This window comes from Hydra vulgaris, chromosome 01 (genome assembly GCF_038396675.1).
Source record: "Hydra vulgaris chromosome 01, alternate assembly HydraT2T_AEP".
Lineage (NCBI taxonomy): Eukaryota > Metazoa > Cnidaria > Hydrozoa > Anthoathecata > Hydridae > Hydra > Hydra vulgaris.
In genome coordinates this window covers 30041255-30064906 of record NC_088920.1, presented here as the reverse complement: position 1 = coordinate 30064906, position 23652 = coordinate 30041255, and the positions used below count along the sequence as shown (strand labels likewise).

At 26.9% G+C, this 23652-nt stretch overlaps 1 protein-coding gene across 1 annotated transcript; it reads left to right on the top strand.

Annotated features, from left to right (window-relative positions):
• The first annotated feature begins 7663 nt into the window (after positions 1–7663).
• On the top strand, positions 7664–22699 carry LOC100192301 (putative ATP-dependent RNA helicase Pl10). Its single transcript, XM_065787885.1, has 16 exons — positions 7664–7884; positions 8562–8601; positions 10894–10995; positions 13987–14166; positions 16981–17029; positions 17375–17474; positions 17595–17639; positions 17723–17813; positions 17980–18053; positions 18134–18235; positions 18682–18897; positions 18992–19081; positions 19274–19418; positions 19525–19712; positions 19946–20223; positions 21260–22699. The coding sequence occupies exons 1-16, from the start codon at positions 7840–7842 to the stop codon at positions 21495–21497; spliced, it is 1983 nt and encodes a 660-aa protein (XP_065643957.1). The 5' UTR covers positions 7664–7839; the 3' UTR covers positions 21498–22699.
• Positions 22700–23652: the final 953 nt, after the last annotated feature.

Below are 23652 nucleotides of genomic sequence, written 5' to 3'. Positions count from 1 at the left end.
CTTTTTTGACCATTTGTTTTGATCTTGCGCATTAGATGATGGTACCTTCCATCAACTAATGCGTTCTTTTAGTTTGAATATTGCTAGTCCTCTTGCTATATCTAAATATAGTTAAAAATATTCCAAATATAATAAATCCAATAAATGATTACGCTTTTCCATTAATTTCTAAATTAGATAAATTTGAAGTAACTTTTACAGAATTTGAAAACGCATTTAAAATGCTGAAAACTAACAAAACAGTTTGTCCTGATGACATAAATTGTTATAGATTCATACGACGATATAAAGTATATTCTTTTCAAAGTTTTTAAAGGTTCAATTAGTCAAGGAATTTTTCCAGACCAATTAAAAATTGGCAAGATTACACCAGTATTTAAAGGTGGTAAACCCTCAGATGTCAATAATTTTCGTCCAATATCTGTCCTATCTGTTTTTTCAAAAATCTTAGAGCGAATTTTGTTTAACCAAATATACAATCATCTAACTGTTAGTAATATACTTTACATAAACCAATACGGGTTCAAAAGAAACAACTCTACAGAACATACGATAATTCATCTCACTCGAAACATAACTGAATCATTTGAAAAAGCAGAACTTACTTAAGGCGTTTTTATAGACTTATCTTAGGCGTTTGACCATGAAATACTTTTTACAAAACTTGAATATTATGGTATTACTGGAAAAGCTTTAATGTTACTTAAAAGTTACCTAAAAAATCGCAAACAATATGTCCACGTTGAAGGATCTTCTTTACCTTACTTTCTAAATATAATTTGTGGAGTAGACCAGTTTAAAAAAAATATTTTTTAACAATTAAGTGGCTAGATGTTTAAATGTTGTTAATTGATGAAAAAAAGTAAATCATTAAAGTTTCAAAGCATTATTCCAATATTTAGTAACAGCTCAATTAAGTTTACTTTTCAATGGGGTCCTAATATTAAAAAAAAAAGTTCCTTAAAAGTAGGTCAACCTGGTACTCAAAAGAAGCAAAGTAATATATAAATTTCAAAAATAATAATTGTTGTATAAAAAATAAGTTAAAAAATTTTTATTTTTATTAAAAACTTGTAAATATGTACTTTTTTTATTTCTAATTAAAAAACCATAGTTTTTGTGCAATTAAATCTAAAATAATAATTGTAGTATGAAATTATCTTCTTTCTTTTTTTTTTGAAATTTTTATATAATTTCGCTATTTTTAAGACCCAACATGAAATACTTTTGAACATACTTCTTTTTTCAAAATAATAAGGACCTGTTAAAAAGTAAAGTTAATTGAGCTGTCCCTAAAACATATTATTTAAGTTTGCAATTTGAACTAATTTTCCTGACCACAAACCACATCAAATCAAAGGGTAGCCCAAATAAAGTTAAAAAATTATTTTTTTTATATACAATTTTGAAATGGTCTACTGTGGAGTTCCACAAGAATCTGTACTAGGACCCTATTTCTAATTTATGTAAATGATCTCTATAAAGGATCCAAATTAACAACAATCATGTTTGCTGATGATACTAACCTCATCTTATCGTTTAATAATATCTATAAACTTTTTAATGATATGAATATTGAGTTAACAAAAATCTTTAATTGGTTCAAATTAAACAAACTATCGCTCAATATTGAAAAGACTAAATGAACTCTCTTTTATCCATCATTTAAAAAACGTTTACTCCCAAGTGATATGCCTATACTTTATATTGATAATATTCAAATAAAATGAGTAACGTCTACAAACTTTTTAGGTATTATTATAGATGAAACTCTATCCTGGAAAAATCACATCAAAAACTTATGTAGTAAAATTGCAAAAAGGATTGGAGTCTTGTATAAAGTAAGAAGCGTTTTGAATAAATATCTTCTAATTCAACTTTATTACTCTTTTATACATTGTCATACTAATTATGCTAATATTGCGTAGGGAAGCGCTTACAAAATAATTTAAAACCATTTAATTGTCAACAGAAGCACAATTTCAAAGATCGTCTTACTCACTCAAAGCCTCTCTTAATTAATATGAATATTCTTAATATATATCAAGTAAATCTTTTTAATGTTTTTTGTTTTATGTTCAAGTGTAAAACCAGCTCTTCTCCATCCTTCTTTCTTGATTAATATTCTTTAAAAGAAAAAAATAAATATTCTTTAAGAAGTTATAATTCTATTAAAAAACCAATTATCCAAACAAACTTTGGTAAAACCTGTATTTCAATTCGTGGAACTTTCTTATGGAACAATATTGTGTTAAAAAATTTTTATTTTTCTCATGAATGGAGTTATTTTTTACTTAAGAGAAGCAATTTTTTCTTAAAATGTAATTTTTTCTTACTTAAAAAAGTAATTTTTTCACTTGATAATATACTTACATACTTTTAAATTATACTTAGCTCTTAAATACCTAAATATTGATTTATTTTATTCAATATTATTAAGTATGTATACGCATGTATATGTGTGTGTATGTATGTGTATGTATATGTGTTTATATGTGTATGTGTTTATATGTATATGGATATATATGTGGTTTTATATGTATATGGGTATATATGTGTGTTTATATGTATATGGATATATATACATAACTGTATGCATGTGTGTATATGTATGTATGCATGTATGTATGTATGTATGTATGTATGTATGTATGTATGTATGTATGTATGTATGTATGTATGTATGTATGTATGTATGTATGTATGTATGTATGTATGTATGTATGTATGTATTTGGATGTGCATGTGTGTGCGTTTGTATGTGTATGTGCATATTCATAAGCCTTTATACCAGAGAGTAGCATTGTACAGATGTATCACAGAAGAGATAACATTATTAACGACGAAGAAATTACATTACAAATATTTGAAATTACATGAAATTACATTACAAGTATTTGATCAATATTTATCAATACAATGAAGATCAATACTAAAAAACGAAAAAAGTAACATCCTAATTATTTATACTTTATTGTTGACCTTGTACATATACTTTAAAGAAGAAGAAGAAAAAAAAATGCAACACATGGAGAAATTAGTCGTAAATATAGAAAACAGAGTAGAAAAACTCAATTGAAATATCAAATAATAATCATTGAATGAAGATTACTTGACCATATATTTTGATTTTGAGAAAATCAAAATATATGGTCAAGTAATAAAAGACAAATCACAGACAAAATCACAGACAAAAGTCGTATGAGTTGTTTGGAAGGCTATTTAACTTCCTTGCAAGCACCTTTAACCAAGCAACTTAAAACTATAACGAAAGAAATGTCTAAGTTTCAACAGCGGTTCTCTGTGACAAGACGTTAAGGTCTTCTCAGCGGTTCTCTGTGACAAAACTTTAAGGTCCGCGTTCTTTATATTTATCCTTAACTTTTTCAAGTGTAATTTTTCTCTTTTATATTGGTATCTTAAACGTTTGTATTTTAAATCATGTAGTAAAGAACAAAAAAGAAAAACAAAAAAGAAAATATCATAGAAAGTTTTTTTTTTGTTAATGTATAACTTTACTGAGGTTTGTTTCTGCATAAATTTCTCGGAATTTGTTACAAACAGCTTGAATCTGCTCTTTAATCTGAATCATCATGCTATTACTTTTTTAATGGCAACTTTATAGCTTTCTAAGACACTGCGACTTAATCTCAACTTTAATACTGCACCAAGTAGTGTGGGATTGTGGGATACTTATTGCTGATAGGAGAGCCACTTTTGACCTGACTACAATAAGCTTGATAGAAGTTTTGCCAATTTCGTATCGATATCTAACGCAAAGTACATTTCCATATGCAATTCTTTACGCATGCGTAAATATGTGTAACGAGAATGCTACTAAAGCTTGATTTTATTGTTGAACTCATCTTGCTATTTTTACGTCTTGTAAACCTATCAATTTTTGAAACCATTTTTTTTCGTTTTCATAATCTGATGGTTTATTTGAATAATTAAAAGTGACATAAATATTAACTTAAGGGCTCTATTTAAGAACCCTTATAATTTTTAATTTATATAAATGATTTAAATATAGCAATAGACTTCTTAAACAAGTATTCTTTTTGCAGATGACTCCAATCTTTTTTATTCCCACAGAGATATTAAAACACTTTTTTAAACAACTAACGAATGCTTGGGTAAAGTTAATGAGTGGTTTATAAGTAATAAACTCTCTCTAAATGTGGATAAAACCAAATTTATTTTATTCCATGAAGTAAATAAATTAGAAAATATTCCCATTAAACTGCCAAATCTAATAACCAATAACGCTAACATTAAAAGAGAAACTTCAGTAAACGTTTTGGGCGTAATATTAGATGAACATTTACGTTGGCGTGAAAAAGTATTGAAAAAAAAATATCAAAAAATGACATGATATATAGGACATGATATATAGACCATTTTTAAATAATAAATCAAATACGAAATATTCAAATATTCGGTCAAATACGAAAAATATTAGGTCAAGTACGAAAAATGTTCGGTCAAATACAAAAAATATTCGGTCAAATACGAAAAATATTCGGTCAAATACGAAAAGAGTTAGTATAAGACATTTTAAAAATAAAACAAAACAGGTGTTTCGATTGCTTATGGATTTTAAATTCTTCTTTTAAACTAAAATTCAATTATATAAAATGAGTCACAGAATGTATCAACTTTTTCATTAACTTAGTTATGATATTACCTCTAATTTTAAATGTTATTGTCTAATCTGAATTCTTGAATTTTTTTTTTTATCCAAATATCAAAAAATTGCTATTATTTTACTTTTATACAAATTGGTTTTAAGGTATACATATATATTACGGTTTTTGTAAATAAAGTACTCTTTTATTTTTAATTTTTCGTTCTTTACTTGAATATTACTTTTTACTTGAATATTGTTTTTACTTTCAAAAAATAATTTTCAAAGTACGCATATATAATATGGTTATTGTAAATACGTACGATCTGGGCTCGTTGATAAGACAAAATGATTTTTACTTTATCGGTGATAAAGTAAAAATTTTGATAAAAAATTAAAATCTAAGAAGAGAAATCAAGACTCCTTTATGCCATGCCAGATGGCACTTTGTGAAAATGAAAATGTTGACATCGAATATTTAATCAAGGATATCCAGGTGCAAACTTTTAACATGCCACTGAAACTTGTGAGAAAATCAAATTACGAGTCTCATTGTGAATAATAATAGGCCCTTTTTTTTACAGTTTTGGTTTTTCATCCGCATCACCAGGAACAGACAAAAATTTAATTTGCCGACTAAAGCCAAAAAATTTTTTTTTGCCTTTCTTTAAAAAAAAAAAAAAAAAAGTCTTCGTTGGCCAACATTTGCCGACTGCCTACTATAAAATTCGTAGGGGGGCAAGACACCCCCCTCGGGATGGCTCTGCATATCAACTTTTTGACTAAAATTTCTGGAAAAAACAAAAACACATTACATAAATAATTTATTAAGAAGACTTATGGTATAGTTAATATTTCGTGTGACCTCCATACCATTATATTACCACTTCCATATTTTATGGTTTCTTGCATGCTACTTAAATGGTAAGCTTCAACAGTTTTTCTCCCAAGATTTTGTTTACTATCAGAAAGTACCAAATTAAGTTTAGATTCATCCATCCACAGTATTGTCTTCCAAAATGAAATTGGGTTTGTAACATGAGTTTTAGCAAATTTTAGTTTTATGCTGCTGTGTCAAAAATGGCTTTTTGCTTGGTATGTAGCTTTTGGACCCATTTTCATGTAAACGAATTTGGATTGTTTTATTAGTTATTTTGGTTCCAGTGTTATTTTCGATATATTCTGTAATTTTTCTGGGTAACTCGAATTTATTTTTCTTGAATAATCTTACAATCAAGCGAACTTCTTTGACGGTAGTCTTACATTTGCATCCACGTTCTTTCAAAATCTTTACGGTTTGGTGACTTTCAAACTTTTTTATAATGTTTCAAATGGTGAAACCTAGAACTCAAGTCTCTTGTTTGATAGTTCTGTAAGTTTTTTTGTTTGTTTAACTAAATTAATTTTTGTTGATTCTCCTTCAAATATTGTTTTGCTGGAGCTATGATTGCTAAAACATAGATTTTGCTCTTAAATATTTCATAAAATAATTTTTTCGACAAAAAAAATAGTGTTTTATCTTTTTTAATAAAAACGATTTGTCCCATTAAACTTTTCCGAATAAATTAATAAAAAAATCTAATACATCTAATTTTAATGATTAAAAGTATACAAATGAGTCAATTTTGACATCTAAATTGTGCAACATTTGTTTATCTGTGTCGAACGATTCAGGTAAAAGCAAAAGTGTGCCGATATTTAGAATAAGAGCAGACAATACACGATTATTTTATATATATAAATTAGTAAAAAATACTTGTCTAACTTTTTTCTTCAACTTTAAGTTTCATCATTGCTGAATCATCAGGAAGAGTTCCTGAACTCTTCCTGAACTCTTCCTGATGATCTAGCAATGGTGAAACTTAAAGTTGAAGAAAAAAGTTAGATAAGTGTTTTTTAATAATTTATTATTGCTCTGTTCTTTAAGAACATTGAGCACTCTATTTGTAAAATACACTAACATAATTTACATATATATATATATATATATATATATATATATATATATATATATATATATATATATATATATATATATATATATACATATATATATATATATATATATTTGTGTGTGTGTGTGTGTGTGTGTGTGCGTGTGTGTGTGTGTGTGTGTGTGTGTGTGTAGTGTGAGCGTGAATGTAATGTACACTGTACAAAATTACAAATTGAACGGACAAAGGGTAACTGTTTTTATATCATACCAAAAACAACTTGAATATAAAAATGAATTTGAAAGAACAGATCACGTAATTGAAATAAAAAGACAGCCTCTTGAATATAATTACTTGACCGTCAATTTCAATCTAGACTAAGAAGGTTAAGTGATCCTACTAAGAAGGTTTAGTGATCTACTAATTCTACATAAAATCGTTAAACTAATAAAGTCACAAGATATGATATTGATTTAAAAAAAAAGAATATCAACAGAAAACAAACTATTGACAAATAATCTATTTGGTTGTCTTAATAAATGTATTTGATTGGAACAACCAATCCAATTAGTGTCGTGGCACTAATTGGATTGGTTGAAAATTCAATTAGTGTCACGGTAATAATTGGATTAAAACTTAAAAAATAATTTAATATTAACATTAAATAAAATAAAGGTTCTTACATTTGCAAAAGAGCCCCTAAATTTGATTTTATCACAGAAACTCAAAGATTTTTGATTTCATCTTATCTGTATTCTACTACATTTTTAAAACAGAAAGTAAAAAAGAAAAAAATTAAGTAATAAAAGATATTTGCTTTGGGGTGACACATTAATATCATTTATTTTACACTACTATTATTAATAATTAACAATTTATTAAATGTACAAAAAACAAGTTACATTTTAATTAAACGTTTTTAAATAAACAGCGCGTATAATGCATTAAGTTTTTCTTTATAGCCATATTACCATAGAGCAGCTCCTGGAAATGGTCCGGTAATCTTCTCTGTTGCTTGGCGGCACTTTCACAGTAAACTTTAATGAAAGAGGCAAAAAAAACTTAACATCGTTTGTATATGACGTCATTAAATTGAAATTTTACTCTCCCCAGGCTTTAGAAAATCTTTGCACCGATTTACGACATAGGTTTCTTTGAAATCTTCTTTGAGATTTAACGGGTTGTTTAAATAAGAACCTAAACTTTTAAATAAACTTATAGATTACAAAGGTGTTTATAATTTAAAACATCATTGAAATTATTGTTTCGAATACAGTTATGAGTCATGTCGTACAAAATGATGTTCATGGTCTAGGGCAACGAGTATGTATATTGTTAAGTATATAATATTATGGTAATTACAAAATTATTTTGTAGACACTACGAGTTATGTATTATTGCTATTATTGTTATTTTTATTATTATGATTACTATTATTATATATCTCATAGTGTAAAATCGATTCCACAATTTAATTTTGTATCGCAACTGTCAAATGAAGTTAGTATTGAAACTAATAGGCATTATATCTGATGATGGCTAACTGGTTGAAATTAGAATTTTTGGTTTTTATTTTTAGCAATATGTTTTTTTTATCACATACTGTTTGTATTACTATGTGTAACTTATATTACAGCAAGGTATTTGTAGATTTCTGAAAATTTCTATTCCTGTCTCAGGGCATATTTTAACAGTTAGACATTAGACTAAACTGTTTGACTGATTTTAGATTCTTTAATCAAGTCACAAGATTGTCTAACATTTTGATAGTCAAAATGTTGAATCACCACGTCATTGTACATTTTAACAGTCAAAATGTTGAATCACAATGTCATTTTACATTTTGATAATCAATATGAATAATGACTTTGTGTAAAAAATATCTTTTAATTTGAGCTAAGGTAGCTCAGTTAGAGCATTGCTTAATTATTTAAAAAAAAAAGTTTGTTGGTTTAAAGTTAGGAATAATGCTAAGGAAAGTATTTTTTTTTCAATTTTAGGTTGCTGGTCTGGACTTGAACAAGCAAAGCAATCAACAAGGTATTTTGTTAAACAACATATTGTATAATATTTACGGATGGGGAGTCCTAAAAGGACTCAGGCTTAATAACTTTATTTTTTTATAATCTCTGGTGTCCAGAAGCTCTAATAATCGACAAAAAATTGCCGACCTTGCTTCTATGTTTTATGATGAAACCTTTGTATCAAATTTTTTTTGCTGACCTCTAACAGATTAAGGTTGGCAAGTTATTGCCGACCTTAATTTTCCTATTTTCGAGGGCTGTATATATATAATATTATGTGTGTGCAAGCCTTTCCAGGAAACGCGTGCGGTTTTTTCATCTTGTATGTCCACACATTTTATTTTAGACAATTTGGTCACAGCCGTTTAAAAGTTTTATTATATTAAGTGTTGCTGAAATAAAGTTTCAAAAACAAAGAAAGAATACTAATAGAATAGGAAATTAAAATAAACTGATATTAAAAAAAAAATTAGTAGTAATAATTTAACTAGTTTGTGTACTGTTTTTATTTTAGTTTCTTTAGAGTGGTTGTTATTTTCAGCAACAAAATGCGATAAGTCAAAGTGAAAAATAAAAACAGTTTTGAACATTAAAAAGATCTGTTTGTGTGTATATATGTATATATATATATATATATATATATATATATATATATATATATATATATATATATAATTTTAATGTAACAAGTATATACTGTCCCTATAAGAAAATGTCTGCGTATACTTTTAAAGCATGCGTATGTATAACTTTTTGTATTATATGACTATAATTATTTGCTCCTAAATATACGCATGTTTAGCTTATTTGGATAAAGCATAAACTTTATACACCAAATGTCTATGGATTGACAACTGTCGAATTTTTTTTTTTTTTAAATACCGTTGATCATATGTTTGCTTTGTAACCATTTATCTTTTCTTATTTGTATATAAACAATCTTTTTGTTGTATATTTCTGAATGATACACATCTCATCACATTCAGATTTCTTATACCATTTAAGCCTTTCAGTGTATTTTAATTAAGGCGTACACACATATACATAGTTTTTAAGCTTCAATTAGGCCATGCCGTCTACACATAGCCTTGAATGTTTCATATTACCTTTCATTGCCTTAAATTTTTTTATCCCTAAACTTTTAGCGAAGACACATTTCTTTTTAACATTTGGCTGATGCGTGTAACAAAAATAACAAAAAAATTTAGGAAGAGGTGGGTCTCGAACCACGAACATTCTGTTTACGAAGTTAATGCCTTATCTAAATAAGCTAAAAGTGCGTATAAACAGGAACAAATAAATATATTTATATAATACAAAAAGTTATACATAAAAGTATACGCGTGCATTACATCGACATTTTCATAAAGGCACAATATATATTTGTTACACTAAAAATATACAAATATATTTTACTAACACATTGCAATTTATATTTTCACTTTTCTCTTTAAAAATAAAATAAAGGAAAATAGTTATTTTTAATGTGAACTTAAAACTTTTTTTTTTTTCCTTTGCCTTATCTAATTTTGTTGCTGAAAATAACAATCACTCTAAAGAAACAAAAATAAAAACAGTACACAAATTAATTAAATTATTAGTTTCTTTTTTTTTTTTTTTTTATTTAATTTTTTTTTTTTTTGTTAGTTTAGCCTTTTTTGTTTTTGAAACTTAGTTTTTTTGACAATGATTAATATTAAAAAACTTGCAAGTGGTAAGTGACCAAGTTGTCTAAAATAAAATACTCATGTGTCATACAAGTTGTCATACAAGACAAAAAACGCACACCTTTCCTGGGAAGGCTTGGTGTGTGTGTGTGTGTGTGTATTCTAGACCTTGTTATAAAGCATAAGAGCATTTTACATAGGCAAAGAGTGTTTTATGTTACTCTATTTAAGCTTTAATACAAGGTAAATAAATGAAATGTAAAAAAATAAAATAATTTAATAAGCATGTGAATATTAATTTAGACTAGTTTAGTTAGTTTTATATATTATATTTGTTCAGGTATTGGAAGTACAGGGACAATCAGCAATAAAAAAAAATTACATTTAAAAAAATAAAATTATAAATTTGTTAAGGCTTTTTCCAGCTTTTTACTTTACTAGAAATAAAATTCCAAAATTGTTTATGGGTGTTTATTGATTATTTTTTATTGTTATTTTTTTAATACATTGTTTTTAGTTTTTATTTTTTTTTCTTTACATTTCTTGCTTAAAATAAGTTCTACTTTATATGATATCAATTTTGATATCCAACTATATTATTTAGATATAAAAATATTTAAATATTTTGATTTCATTTAAAGGTTCGCGTTACATACCACCTCATCTTCGTGGTCAACAACAAGTTGGTCCAGCAGGTCCTCAAAAAAGTATTATTCCTCAATATTTTGAAAACCCTTCCCGAGGTAATTTTGTATTAATTGCAAATTACTGTTTTAACTTTCTCTGCTTTTTTTATTGTATTTAGTTCATAGGTTTTATTAGTGCAACAAATTGTGTACTTGTTTGTATGTACTATTCAATGTGATGTAACTAGGAAATAAATAAAGTTGTAAATTCAATGTTACTAGGAAATAAATAAAGTTGTAAATATATATATATATATATATATATATATATATATATATATATATATATATATATATATATATATATATATATATATTCTAATTATTATATTGTTTAATGAATGAACATATTTTATTTAAATTAATAAAAAGTGTTATATATTATTTTTAGGTTGTATAAACTTATTTTTTCCAAAAAGTAGCCCAAAAAAATTGTTCAAAAAAATTTTGTCTTTTTAAAATAGCAATTTTTAATCATTTTATGCTCTGATTAATAGTAGTTGGTAAAATACAAAGTACCAACCAGTAAAATACAAACTGCTAACCGGTAAAATACAAACTTTTTTGTGAACCATGGTTATATTTGTTGTTGATGTAATATTTTTTATTTTCTGTTTGTTGTTAAATTGGTAATTTTGGTATATATTTTATGGTCTACATAAATTATATTTAATTTAAAAGAAATACAACATAATTTAAATAAAATGTATCAAATTCCATTATCTAATTTTAATGGAAAAAAAAAGTGGTCAGTTACAGCGTGTAATTGCACATCATAACTGTTTAAACCTGATTGTTTTGTAATTATATTGGTTAGTTCTCCCTATATAAGTTTTGTACAACATCTTGTACTCTTGGTACACAAAATCTTTCCATATATTTATCTAAAGCTAATCTTTTAACAATAATTCTTGATTTACAATTAACCTCCTCAAAATTTAATTGATCACTAAAAATGACCTCAGACCAACTTCTACTGACCAACAAAGTCTTTCTCTACCCTACTTATATCTTTTAATCCTTTGTCGCTCTTAGAAGCAGTTTTCATGTAAAAATAATCAACATCTTTTTTATTAGGACACTTTCTAAATGTGTTATAACTAACATTAACAAAACCTGCTTTATTACTAAACTCAGTTGATAGTTCTTGGTATTTATTTTTTGGATCTTCCCTTACTCTTTGATACAAGAAGCTTTGATCCCTAGAATTATGTTTTGACAATTTTCCAACTCTTTTACATCATTCTGTATCATCAATTTTCTGTTGATTTCAGCGTTGTTTGGATGTAGGATAATAAAACAACACATCTTGCTGTTTCTCATTGACTTTCTCAATACACTGACTATTTGTTTCTTGTGATACTGATTTTCTGTCCTTTTTTTTTTGCCTCGGGTATGTCAAGAATTTACCAATTTAAATATCTCTTGAAATAGAGTTTTCATTCCCCGAATTTATTTGTAATTTATATTATTCGAAGTGAATGCATGTTTTTAGGGTTCTCATATAATTCATTTATGAGTTATTAAGTTTAAATTAAGTGACCTTATAATTTTGGCACATTTTTTAATTAGTAATTAATAGGGCTGCTCTAATTAAACATTAAGTTATACAGAAAGGATAAATGGGACCAATAAGTGTTATATATCATTAGAAAGCTAATTAATTTTTTTTTAAAAATCATTTTTAAAAATTTTTAAGAGATAATTTAGCTGTCAAAAAAAATCCAAGTGACCTTAAAAATATTTTAAAAAACCACTGTGTTTGTGTGTACATGTGTTTGTAATCCAACATCTAGTTTGTATCATATAAAAAACTGTAGGATATAACTACATGATATTTTTGTAACTCTCATACATTATTCAGCTAAATATTAAAATTCTTTTCACTTTGCAATATTTTTTCTGGCAAATCATGTATTTTTTATTTATCAAATTCAGGATTTTAAATTTTTTTATTTATTTACAAATATGTTGTTATTAAGCAACACTCGCAAATTATTTATAACATTTAAAACAAAAAGGATATGAAGTAACAAATTGCATTATTTTATTCAAATTATTTATGTTTTATATATTTTTAAATATTTTATGTTTTATAACATAAGCACCTAACTAAATACTAAAGGTTTTAAGAAATAGATCTTTGATATACTACAGTATGATGTTATTACAAAACTATTAGTATTGTATAAGTTTCTGAGGGAAAATATTGATTAAGGAGAAAATAATTGTATACAATATATATATATATATATATATATATATATATATATATATATATATATATATATATATATATAAAAGTTTAATCACTAAGTTTAACATGTTAACTGAGCTAGTTTAATGAAGCAAAAAAGTAATTTCAAAAGTATGTGTTAACCCAAACCTCCAAGACATGTGTTCAAGTTAAAGAGAATGAGCTAAATTTTTTTGATTAAAACAAAGTAATAAATGCATACAAAAAAACTAACTTTTGTTTTAGTCAAAGCTTGTCTTCTCTGTTTTGTTGTAGGCCAAATAGTCTTTATATATACTGCAATTTACAGACTTGATAATTTATTGGAGCATGTTTTGCTCCTATGAGTTTCAGTACATGAGTTCATTGATTTTTTGTTTGTTTACATAATTGATCTTTTGAACAGACAAAAAAAATCTATGAGGTCATGTGGTAAAACTCTTAGGAATGAAACACAGTTGAATAAATTATCAAGTTTGTAGGTTGCGGCGTATATTATAAAGACTATTTGGCCTAAAACAAAATAGAGAAGGTGAGCTTCGGCTAAAAAAAAAGTTAGTTTTTCTTAGTGTGCATTATTCTTTTTTTTTCTAATCAAAAAAATTTAGCCCAGACGTTGTTTTTTTTTTAATCATTCTCTTTAATATGAACACAACATGTCTTGGAGGTTTCGGAACCCTTTAAAGTATATTTTAAAGTGTTTAGAATAAAGATGCTTATGAATCAAATTCACTTGCTAAAGCAGCAATAATTTTGATCTAAATATAAAGTCAACTAAAAAAAATTTTAATAAATTTAACTGTCGTTTTTAGGTGGATATCAGCAAAATTTTAGCCGAGGTGGAGGTGGAGGGTACAATAATCAATATCAGCACCAAAACTATAATGGTTATAACAAAAACACTAGCTATAATGGTAATCAGTCTAATCGAGGAGAGCAGTTTCTGTGGAACTCTGAACGAGGCTCTCGCTGGGAAACAAATGATGCATTGTGTAAGTTTTTTTTTTAAATTACACTTTTAAATACACTCTTTTTGTTTATTACTATATGCGTGTATGTGTCTATTTTTTACTGCTGCTCTAAGTTACTACTAAATGTTATTTATTATGTGATATGAAACATCAAAAAATGTAAATACTACCAAAAACAGTCTAAACCAATTACTAAAAAACAATTTTTTGTTTTAAATTGTCTTGAAAAAATATTTAAAAATAGTAATGAATCTTTTAATTTTTATTTTAAAGAAGAATACTTGGAACAGCAATTTTTGTATAATTACGGAAAATTAATTTTTGTAAAATCACTCAAGGCAACGTAAATCACTCTACGTGTAATACTTTAAAACAAGGGCTGGTAATGGTTGAATGATAGTTTTCACTATTGTAGCTAATAATATGTCCCGCTGTATGATGTATGAACTCTTGCTGTTTGTCAATTTAATATGAATTAAACTTTCACCTTTTTATGAATTTTTTTTTTTTTTTTTTACAATATTGGTTAATTTTCTAATTCTATTTATTAATTTAGTAATTTAAATAAATAAATCAATAAAAAAAAGTAAAAAATAGAATTTTTTTTTTTTTATTAAAAATTTTCTCCTTTTTTTCAGTCTACACAGAGTCATTAAGACCCAGGTTATATGTAGATTGTTAGTTAACAAACGTTTAAATTTTATTTTTGTTGTTGATAATATTAGCAACTTATTTAAAGTTTTCTAGTAAAGAGTTTCGAAATGAAATACTTCTAAAAACAATTTTAAAAGGAAATTTTTAAAACTTTCTGTTATTTTATTATGTTAAACACATTTGGGTTAAACGGGAAAGCTTAAGGTTTAGTCTGGATTTTTTTTTTCAACATCTTCGCTTTCAACAAAGGTGCAAGCAACCACTATTAGAGTTGGAAGTTACCGGAAGAGAAAAGATGAAGTTTATAGAGCAAGATAACAATTGACAGATGACTTAAAAGATTGCAAATTATATGAATCAGGAAAGCTTTTATTCCTTCTCTAAAAGTTTGGAATAAAAAGCTTTAATTCATACTCTTAAGTCAAACCTCATTCTACTCCATGTTTTTTTCACCATTTTGAGCATTTGCTTTATTAATCATTTGCTTTATTAATCATTTATTTCATCTTTTTTACAAGAACATCTCTCTTAAGAACAAATGTACTTTTATTATTCCAAGAAGCCAACGTAAAAAGGTCCTGTCTGATTTTAAGCTCTGTTATTCTCAGTTTACTAAACCTTGTATCTTTTATGAAATGTTAGGTTCTAGAGGCTTTTGGTTAGTCTTCAACAATGTCATTAACTAAATTAAGTCTAACATTTAATCTTATTAGTTATATAATATTTTATAATATTTAGTTTTTAAAAAGTGCTAAATAAGTGGTCCCAATTTTTCAAAACTCTAGAATCCACTTTGACCTCTCCAACTATACTACAATTAATCTTCACTCTGTTATTAGTTTCTTTATATAAAAGTTTTGAGATTATTAAATTATTTCTTACTATCTGCACTAATAAAGTTACTCTTGCAGGCCTACACTTTTTATTTCAAATATCTTTATGGGTACCACAAGGTATCTTGTGGTACCCTTAAATCTTTGCTCCTGTATTGTTTCTGTTATCTACACTATCAATCTTCATGGAAATTTAACATCTAAAGTGGCTCTATTTGTTGGCGATCTCTCTTCTATAACAGCCTAAGGCTTGCTGTGGCTTATGGGTTTAAATTCTGGACTTAAAATCTGCAGTTTTTGTTAGACAACAAAACTCATTTACTGCAAAAAAATATTGCAATAATGTTGAATTCCTATATTGATGAATAACAACCCTCTTACTCTCAGACAAAGTCTAAAAGCATATTGTCAATGTAATGCAGTAAATGTAAAGCACATTGTAATGGTAATGCGATCGTGGTGTAGTGGTAGAGCACTTGTATCATAAGCGAGAGGAACCGAGTTCTATTGGCACTACATCCCTGGTAGTACTGCGCTCAACTTCTCTGCACAGTGGCCTTGGTTATCAAGGTTCGTGTTTTGAAGTTATATAGTTGAGAGAGGGTTATAACCACAATTAAGTCGCCTCCACATTTATAGTGGCATTTTCAGCCGTGGGGAGGTGAATTAACATAAAAAAACTCTCCCATTGTTGTAAGGTTGCATTTCTTTCTTTTTTCTACAAATACAATCATGGTCAATGCTTAAACAAGCTATCATTTCTATTACAATAAACCAAAACTCATTCTTGCTTGTTTCTTATTCAACAAGTTGCATCCTTTTACTGTATCTTTCCCTTCGTGCTATAAAAAAGTTCTATTTTTTTTCCTTGCACATCAAAAAACCTTAATAACTATTAGCCATCTTCATGATTTCCTTTTATATACAACTTTCACTTTTCAAGTCTTCAGTTAACCATTTTCTAGTATTTTTACTTATTTTCTATTTTAAAGTAATTCATAACTTAATAGTGGTTGCTTGCAATCTTGTTGGAAGTAAATTAGAGTTTGTTTACGATGCATTTTTGCACCTTGTCTGCAAGAGAAAGGGCATCATTGGAAGATCTGCCCCAGATATGGCAACAGTATTCCATACAAGGACAGATATACAAGGATAGAGAATCCAGAGTATGAAAGTGACGAGCACAATAAAATGATGCAACCTTGGTTTTCAAAATTGCTTTATTCTTTTATGTATTATGAAATATTCTTTTTGAATTCCAAATTTGGGTGCAGATTTTTTTGGTAATCTCAAGTGCCCAACCAACATTTTGAGGGTTTCTGTGTATTGTATTACTTTTTGTTTATAGCTAATGCAGACTGGTCCAAGTTGTTGCCAAGAAATGAAAGACTTGAGATGTAATTTTTAATTTTAATTTTCTATTCAAGTCAGTTTATTGGCATCTTTATATATATCATATTTATACATTTTTGTTTTGTATCTCTGCTGAGAGCTTAAAAGCTAGTTTGAATTTTAAATTGATGAGATATTATTAAATAAGAAGTATTGTAAAACTTTTTTATTTTTAAATCATTAATTACTCAACTTTACTGAGCTGTTTTTTAGTTGCATTCTGATGCCTGTTATGTTGTTATGGTGTTTTTTATGTTTTGCTTTGTTTTACATAAGCTCAATGTTATAGTAGATGTTTTAAGAAAATTACGAATGACTTACATATTACAAAGTATTATTCCTTTGTTTAGGGAGTTGTTTACGTCAGCACAATCAGGAATAAATTTTGACAAGTATGAAGATATCCCTGTAGAAGCTACTGGAAGCAACACTCCAAAGTGTATAGAGACAGTATGTGATAATAATTTACTTAATTCTTTCTAAAAAAATATTTTAGATTATTTTCATTAAAAAAAGTTCTTTTTATCGTTGTAATTTTGGTATAACATTTTTTTATACTTTTTTTAATAGTTTGATGAAGCAAATCTTGGGGAAATTATTCTCACTAACATATCAGTAAGTTAAAATCAGTTGAAAATTTTTCATTTTTTTAGTTATTTTTAAGTATTGTTTTAAAATAGCAAGTTTTTATTGTCTAGTTAGCACATTATACCAAGCCAACTCCTGTTCAAAAGAATTCTATTCCAATTATTAAAGCTAAAAGAGATCTGATGGCATGTGCTCAAACAGGTAGTTTTATTTAAGGATTTGTTTAGAAGTGATGGATTAAGCCACCTTTTTGTAGTTTTTATCTTTTGTTGTAAACTTACGAAAACTAGTTAAATGGGTAACAAATGCAATGAGTGACCAGTATTTATCAGTTACAAAACTTTTAACTTTGATTTACCATTACTAGGATCTGGAAAAACAGCAGCTTTCTTGGTACCAATTCTCAGTCGTATATTTGAAGAAGGACCTTTTGAAAATCCTGTATGTTTAATTTTTTGAGTTTTATGTCAATCAATTGAATTTTAAAATTTTGAAAATAATAAGTCAATTTTTTATTTTAGTCAAATGTTCGTCAAGGTGGCAAAAAGAAACAATATCCGATTGCATTAGTTTTAGCTCCCACAAGAGAGCTAGCATCCCAAATATATGACGAATCCAGAAAAGTAATAAAAAATTTTTAATTGTTATTTTTCCCACAAATTATTAAAATACATTTATAAAAAAAATAAATCTTAAATTGATTTTGTTGTTGTTCTGTTCAGGCCTTTGTTTTTCTTAAAAGCCTAGTACATACATTTCTACTGTATTATGCTCAACTCTAAGAAATGTTTTACTGGCTTAAGTTTTTAATTTTAGTTTGTCTTTAAATGCAATAAAAAAAATTGTTTATATATATAAGATTAATAGGTCCTTATAAAATTTTTAATCTTTAAAATAAAGTTCCTGTTAAATAGCTTAAGCACAACAAATCTCTTGAGATTAGCTAATCAAAATTTGCAACTTATTTAAAACTTTGAAACTCCCTTTTAAAATTTGCTTATATAAGCATAATAAAAACAAAAAATATATTTCTTATATTTTTTTGATATTAAATATATACATTATTTAGTTTGTATATCGCTCGTGCATACGCCCGTGTGTTGTTTATGGTGGAGCTGATGTAAGCACTCAAATGCGTGATATTGATCGTGGGTGCCATTTGCTAGTAGCTACCCCAGGTCGTTTAGTAGACATGATTCAGCGTGGAAAAGTTGGTCTTGAATGTATTAAGTTTCTTGTATTAGATGAAGCTGATAGAATGCTAGACATGGGGTTTGAACCACAAGTACACAATTAGTTATTATTATATTCATAATTTTTTTTTATATATTATTTCTAATGCTTTAAATAACAAATTTTTACATAAAAATTTAACATAGATAAGAGAAATTGTTGAGAAATGTGACATGCCAAGAACTGGTGAACGACAAACTCTGATGTTTAGTGCTACTTTTCCTAAAGAAATTCAGGTTCTACCATTGTTTTTATTTGGTTAATCTTTTTTACTCAATAATATATAGCAATTTGTATGTATATAGTCTTAAAAAAATTCACTAAAATAAATCCTTTTAAATGTAGAACTAGTGGAGTAAGCTTGTTTGAGGTAATATATTACAATTAAATTTTTTATGTGAACGTAATCTTTATTTTTAATGACTTAGATGTTAGCCAGAGATTTCTTGGATAATTATATATTTTTGGCTGTTGGTCGTGTTGGTTCAACCAGCGAAAATATTACACAAAAGGTGGTTTGGGTTGAGGAACATGATAAGAGAGAGTTTTTACTTGATTTACTAAATGCTTCAGGTTGGTTTTGCTTTGCATGTCATGTATATGTTGTATTTTTGTTGTGTTTAAATGTTTAAATACTATATCTTTTATTTATATTATATATTATTACTTATAATTTTAGGACCAGATTCTCTTACTTTGGTTTTTGTTGAAACTAAACGTGGAGCAGATGCTTTAGAACAGTTTTTATTTCGATGCCCAGAAAACTATCATGCTACTTCAATTCATGGAGACCGTCACCAAAGAGAAAGAGAGCAGGCTCTTGCTTCCTTTAGAGTGGGTACAACACCTATTTTAGTGGCTACTGCTGTAAGTAGATTTATGAATTGTAGTTAATGTTTTATAAAAATTCAAGTCTTTAGATTGAAAGTTGTTAGTTTTAAAAAGTCTATTAGATAAATAAATATACTTTTGCTTTCAATCACTTTACTTATGGATGTATAGTAAGTCATTGAACAGATCCAAGAGATGTTGTTGTGGTCTCACTTATTTTAAGCTCTAAAACATTGCACTATGTTCTATATTAGAAAAATAACTTTTAGGTGGCTGCTAGAGGCTTAGATATTCCAAATGTAAAGCATGTGATCAATTTTGACATGCCTAGTGATATTGAAGAATATGTTCATCGAATTGGTCGAACTGGTCGTGTTGGACATACAGGCCTAGCTACTTCTTTTTTTAATGATAAAAATCGCAATGTTGCACGTGATTTAATGGATATTTTGGCTGAGGCTAAACAAGAAATACCTTCTTGGTTAGAGTCAATGGGATATCAAGCACAGCAACATCAAGCTGCTAAGAAGGCACAAAAGACAAATAGGTAATGATCTGATTATTTTGTTTAAGTTTTTAATCAGCAATATTTCTATATAATGTCTATTTTGTTTAAGTTAACATTATTAACAAACGTACTCTCTTTCTTGTTTGTATCATTTAGACTTGTTTTTTATTAACTATAATTTCACATTTAAAAAATGCAATTTCTGCAATTTTTAATAAAAAGTTGGGGTCATAGTAAAAAAGAAATAGGACCAATCCAAAATGTGTTGAGCAAAAAAAATAAAACAACCTTTTATATATAAAAAGTCATTAAAAATGTTAAATTTTAAAAATTTAGGCATTATTGGAAATCCCCCAAATTTTAAAGTCCTAATATTGTCATTTAGGTTATGCATTAATAAAATGATTATGCAATAAATATTGTTTAGTATATTTACGATTTTGTAATAAGAAAGATTTAAAATATTACTGTCAGTCAAATTTAAATAACGATGACGAACTTGCCAAAATGATGCCTCTTTTTAATATTTTTTCTGTATGTTTTTAAAAAGTAGGAGCTTGCAAACATTGAACACTGATGGTATTATCAATAAAAAGATATAATCCTGATATAAAAATTAAATCCTGATTTTAAAAGATAATAATATAGGTTTTAACTTTGAAAATATAAATATTTATCGCTTTGATTTTGAAGACACCATTAACTTTTTTTAATAATGCATATAATTGTTTAAATGGAAGAAATTTAATAGTGGTGAAAATTTTAACCTGGCCGTTATTTTAGACACCAACAAAAATTAAGTCTTAAACTTAAAATCAGCTTTATTCATAACTCAGTCATGTTGTTCAGGCAAACTGCTCAAGTTTTAAATTTGAAATATGATTAAGTGAGAGTGTAATCCAGGCGGTTAATTGGCAAAATCATTAAAAAGGGTTTTTGGTCGCAGCATTACAGTAATACAGTTTTACAGCTTAGTTTAAAAAAAAATTTTTTGGGGTTTCAAATTTTGTCCTATTTTGGACCTTCATTACTTATGTATTGCGGATTATTAACTTTCAAATATGATTACTTTTAGATATGGTGGAGGTGGTGGTGGTTTTGGGGGACGCGATTATCGGCAGTTCAGTGGAAATCGTGGTGGGGCAGTTGGCGGTGGAAATAATTATTATCAGGCTCCTCAACATGTTGGTAATCCTTATCAACCTTCTTACCAGCCTACATATAATCACCAGCCTGCTTACCAACAAAATAATTATCGTGGTACTGGAGGACGTGCTCATAGCAATAACAGTGATGATTGGTGGGAAAAATAGTCAATAAATGATTGAGTCGCTAACTAGTTTAAAAGTTAACGAACTCTTGTTTTGTCGAAATTGTTTTGTTCTTGTTAAGTCCTAGGAGCTGAAAGGTTGTCCGTTCTGCTAAAGAGGGTGATATTGGAGAATTTTAAAAGAGAATTAGGCAGAAAGAAACTGGACATTAATTGTCTGTATGGAAGTTCTTTTGGTGTTATGATGTGTAATATTAAAGCTTGAGCTGGTTTGTTCTGCTATATAAAAAGGCTGTGTTCTATATATAAATAATGACAAGTTAGCGTTAATGCTTTGCTATAAAATGATAGATTAATCTGCTAGTGGATTATGATATGGCTAATGTATAAATGAAGTTGCTGTTAAAAATGTTTTAGTTTCGTGTTAATTTTTTTTATATAGTTAAACATTTTTGTTATGTTTGCTATAAGTGTAGGTTTCTAAATTAATAATTTATTTAAACAGCGTCTCGATGACGTGATAGTTGATTTGGAGGTGAATATGATTCCTGTGATATCAAATATGACACGGATTATTCACTCTTAAGATTTCGAATAGTTATTTTGTTAGACAAAACTCTATTCTGTCATTTTTTATTTTTCTTATAAATTGTTCAGAATAGAGTAATTTTTAGTATTTTACGCAGTAACTTCATAGGAAACGTATGTTTTATAAGATGTTTTCTCATCGATTTCCAAAACGGAAATTTATAAATAGTCAAAGCAGATTTTTTTTAAATTATATAAAAGCAATATATTTTTCTGTTGAGTTATATTTATGAAACTAGTTTTTATTATTTTTCACATTATTATTAATTTTTTTTTAATCCTCAATAAGATAAAATGAAACGAAAATATTTCACTCACAACTTTGAAATAGTCTTGAATATTTTTCTATTTTTTTCTTAAAGAGTCTTTTATACGAAAACTTCTGCGAAGACGAAGTGTGTTTATTATAAACTAATATATGAACTAGTTTTATTAGCGAAACAGATTATTTATTTATTGACACTAATTTTTTACTCTTTTTTTCTCTGTATATATTTGGTTTGCAATGTTCGTGCTGATTTTTCCTTTTCAAATGCTTTCTGTTTCTATTTTCTATTGTCTTTAATTGTGAAAATAAGTTTTCTAAACCATTCTTTTATGTATGTTAAATGGATTTACCTTAACGCTCCTTTTTCATGAAATAAAAATTAAAGCAAATATGTTTGGTTTTTATTACGTGTAATCAGTAATGTTCAAAATTTTTTGTGAAAAATGAGTGCAGCAATCGAATTGCAGTCAATTTTATAATTTCGTTCCTGAAAGCATTTTAAAATAAATGCCTAATGGAATTAAATAATTAACTAAGTTTAATCGATATCTTCTAGCACTTAAGGCGCTCATTTGCATAAGTAGCAGTGATTTTCTTTTTCCGGATATTTTTTCAACATATTTTTCCAGAGATTTTTTTCCAAAACATTCATACATGCTAGTTTAAGTGTATATTTTTGTGATATATTATGATATACATGCTAGTTTAAGTGTATATTTTTGTGATATATTTGTTTTTTTAAGATTTTTCACTCATTAGTCATGCAAAAATTATAAAGAGGTTTGAAAAAAAATTAAAAATAACTCGGCTTGAAGCAAAATTAAAAGGAAAATAAGGATAAACGTATTCCGGGTTTTTTCCAGATATTTTATCCAAACAATTTTCCGGATTTTCAAAATATGACTTGGATAATGAATAAAGTAGATTTCGCCTAGGCTCAAGAGATATATATTTCTAACCAAGGTGTACTTGATGTTAAATTAATTCTAACCAGCATTAAACCATTTGCCAGTAATACTTTCAGCAGATATTAGTGAGAATATTTTTAAAGGGTCCCTGTTAAAATTTCAATTGCGTTATACAGATAAAATAGTTTATATTTATTTACATAATTCAATAATTAGTTTTGCAATAAGTCAATTATTTTAGTTAATTAAGTTATTTAGTTAATTTTAATTAAGTTATTTAGTTAATTTTAATTAAGTTCATTTTTTATACGGGAAGAAAAAGAGTAATTTTTATAATAATTATATTATTTGTTCCTACACATATGCGCGTTTATCTTATTCGGATAAAGGCTGTTTTCCATAAGACGAAAATATTCGTGCAAAGCGAATTTTTT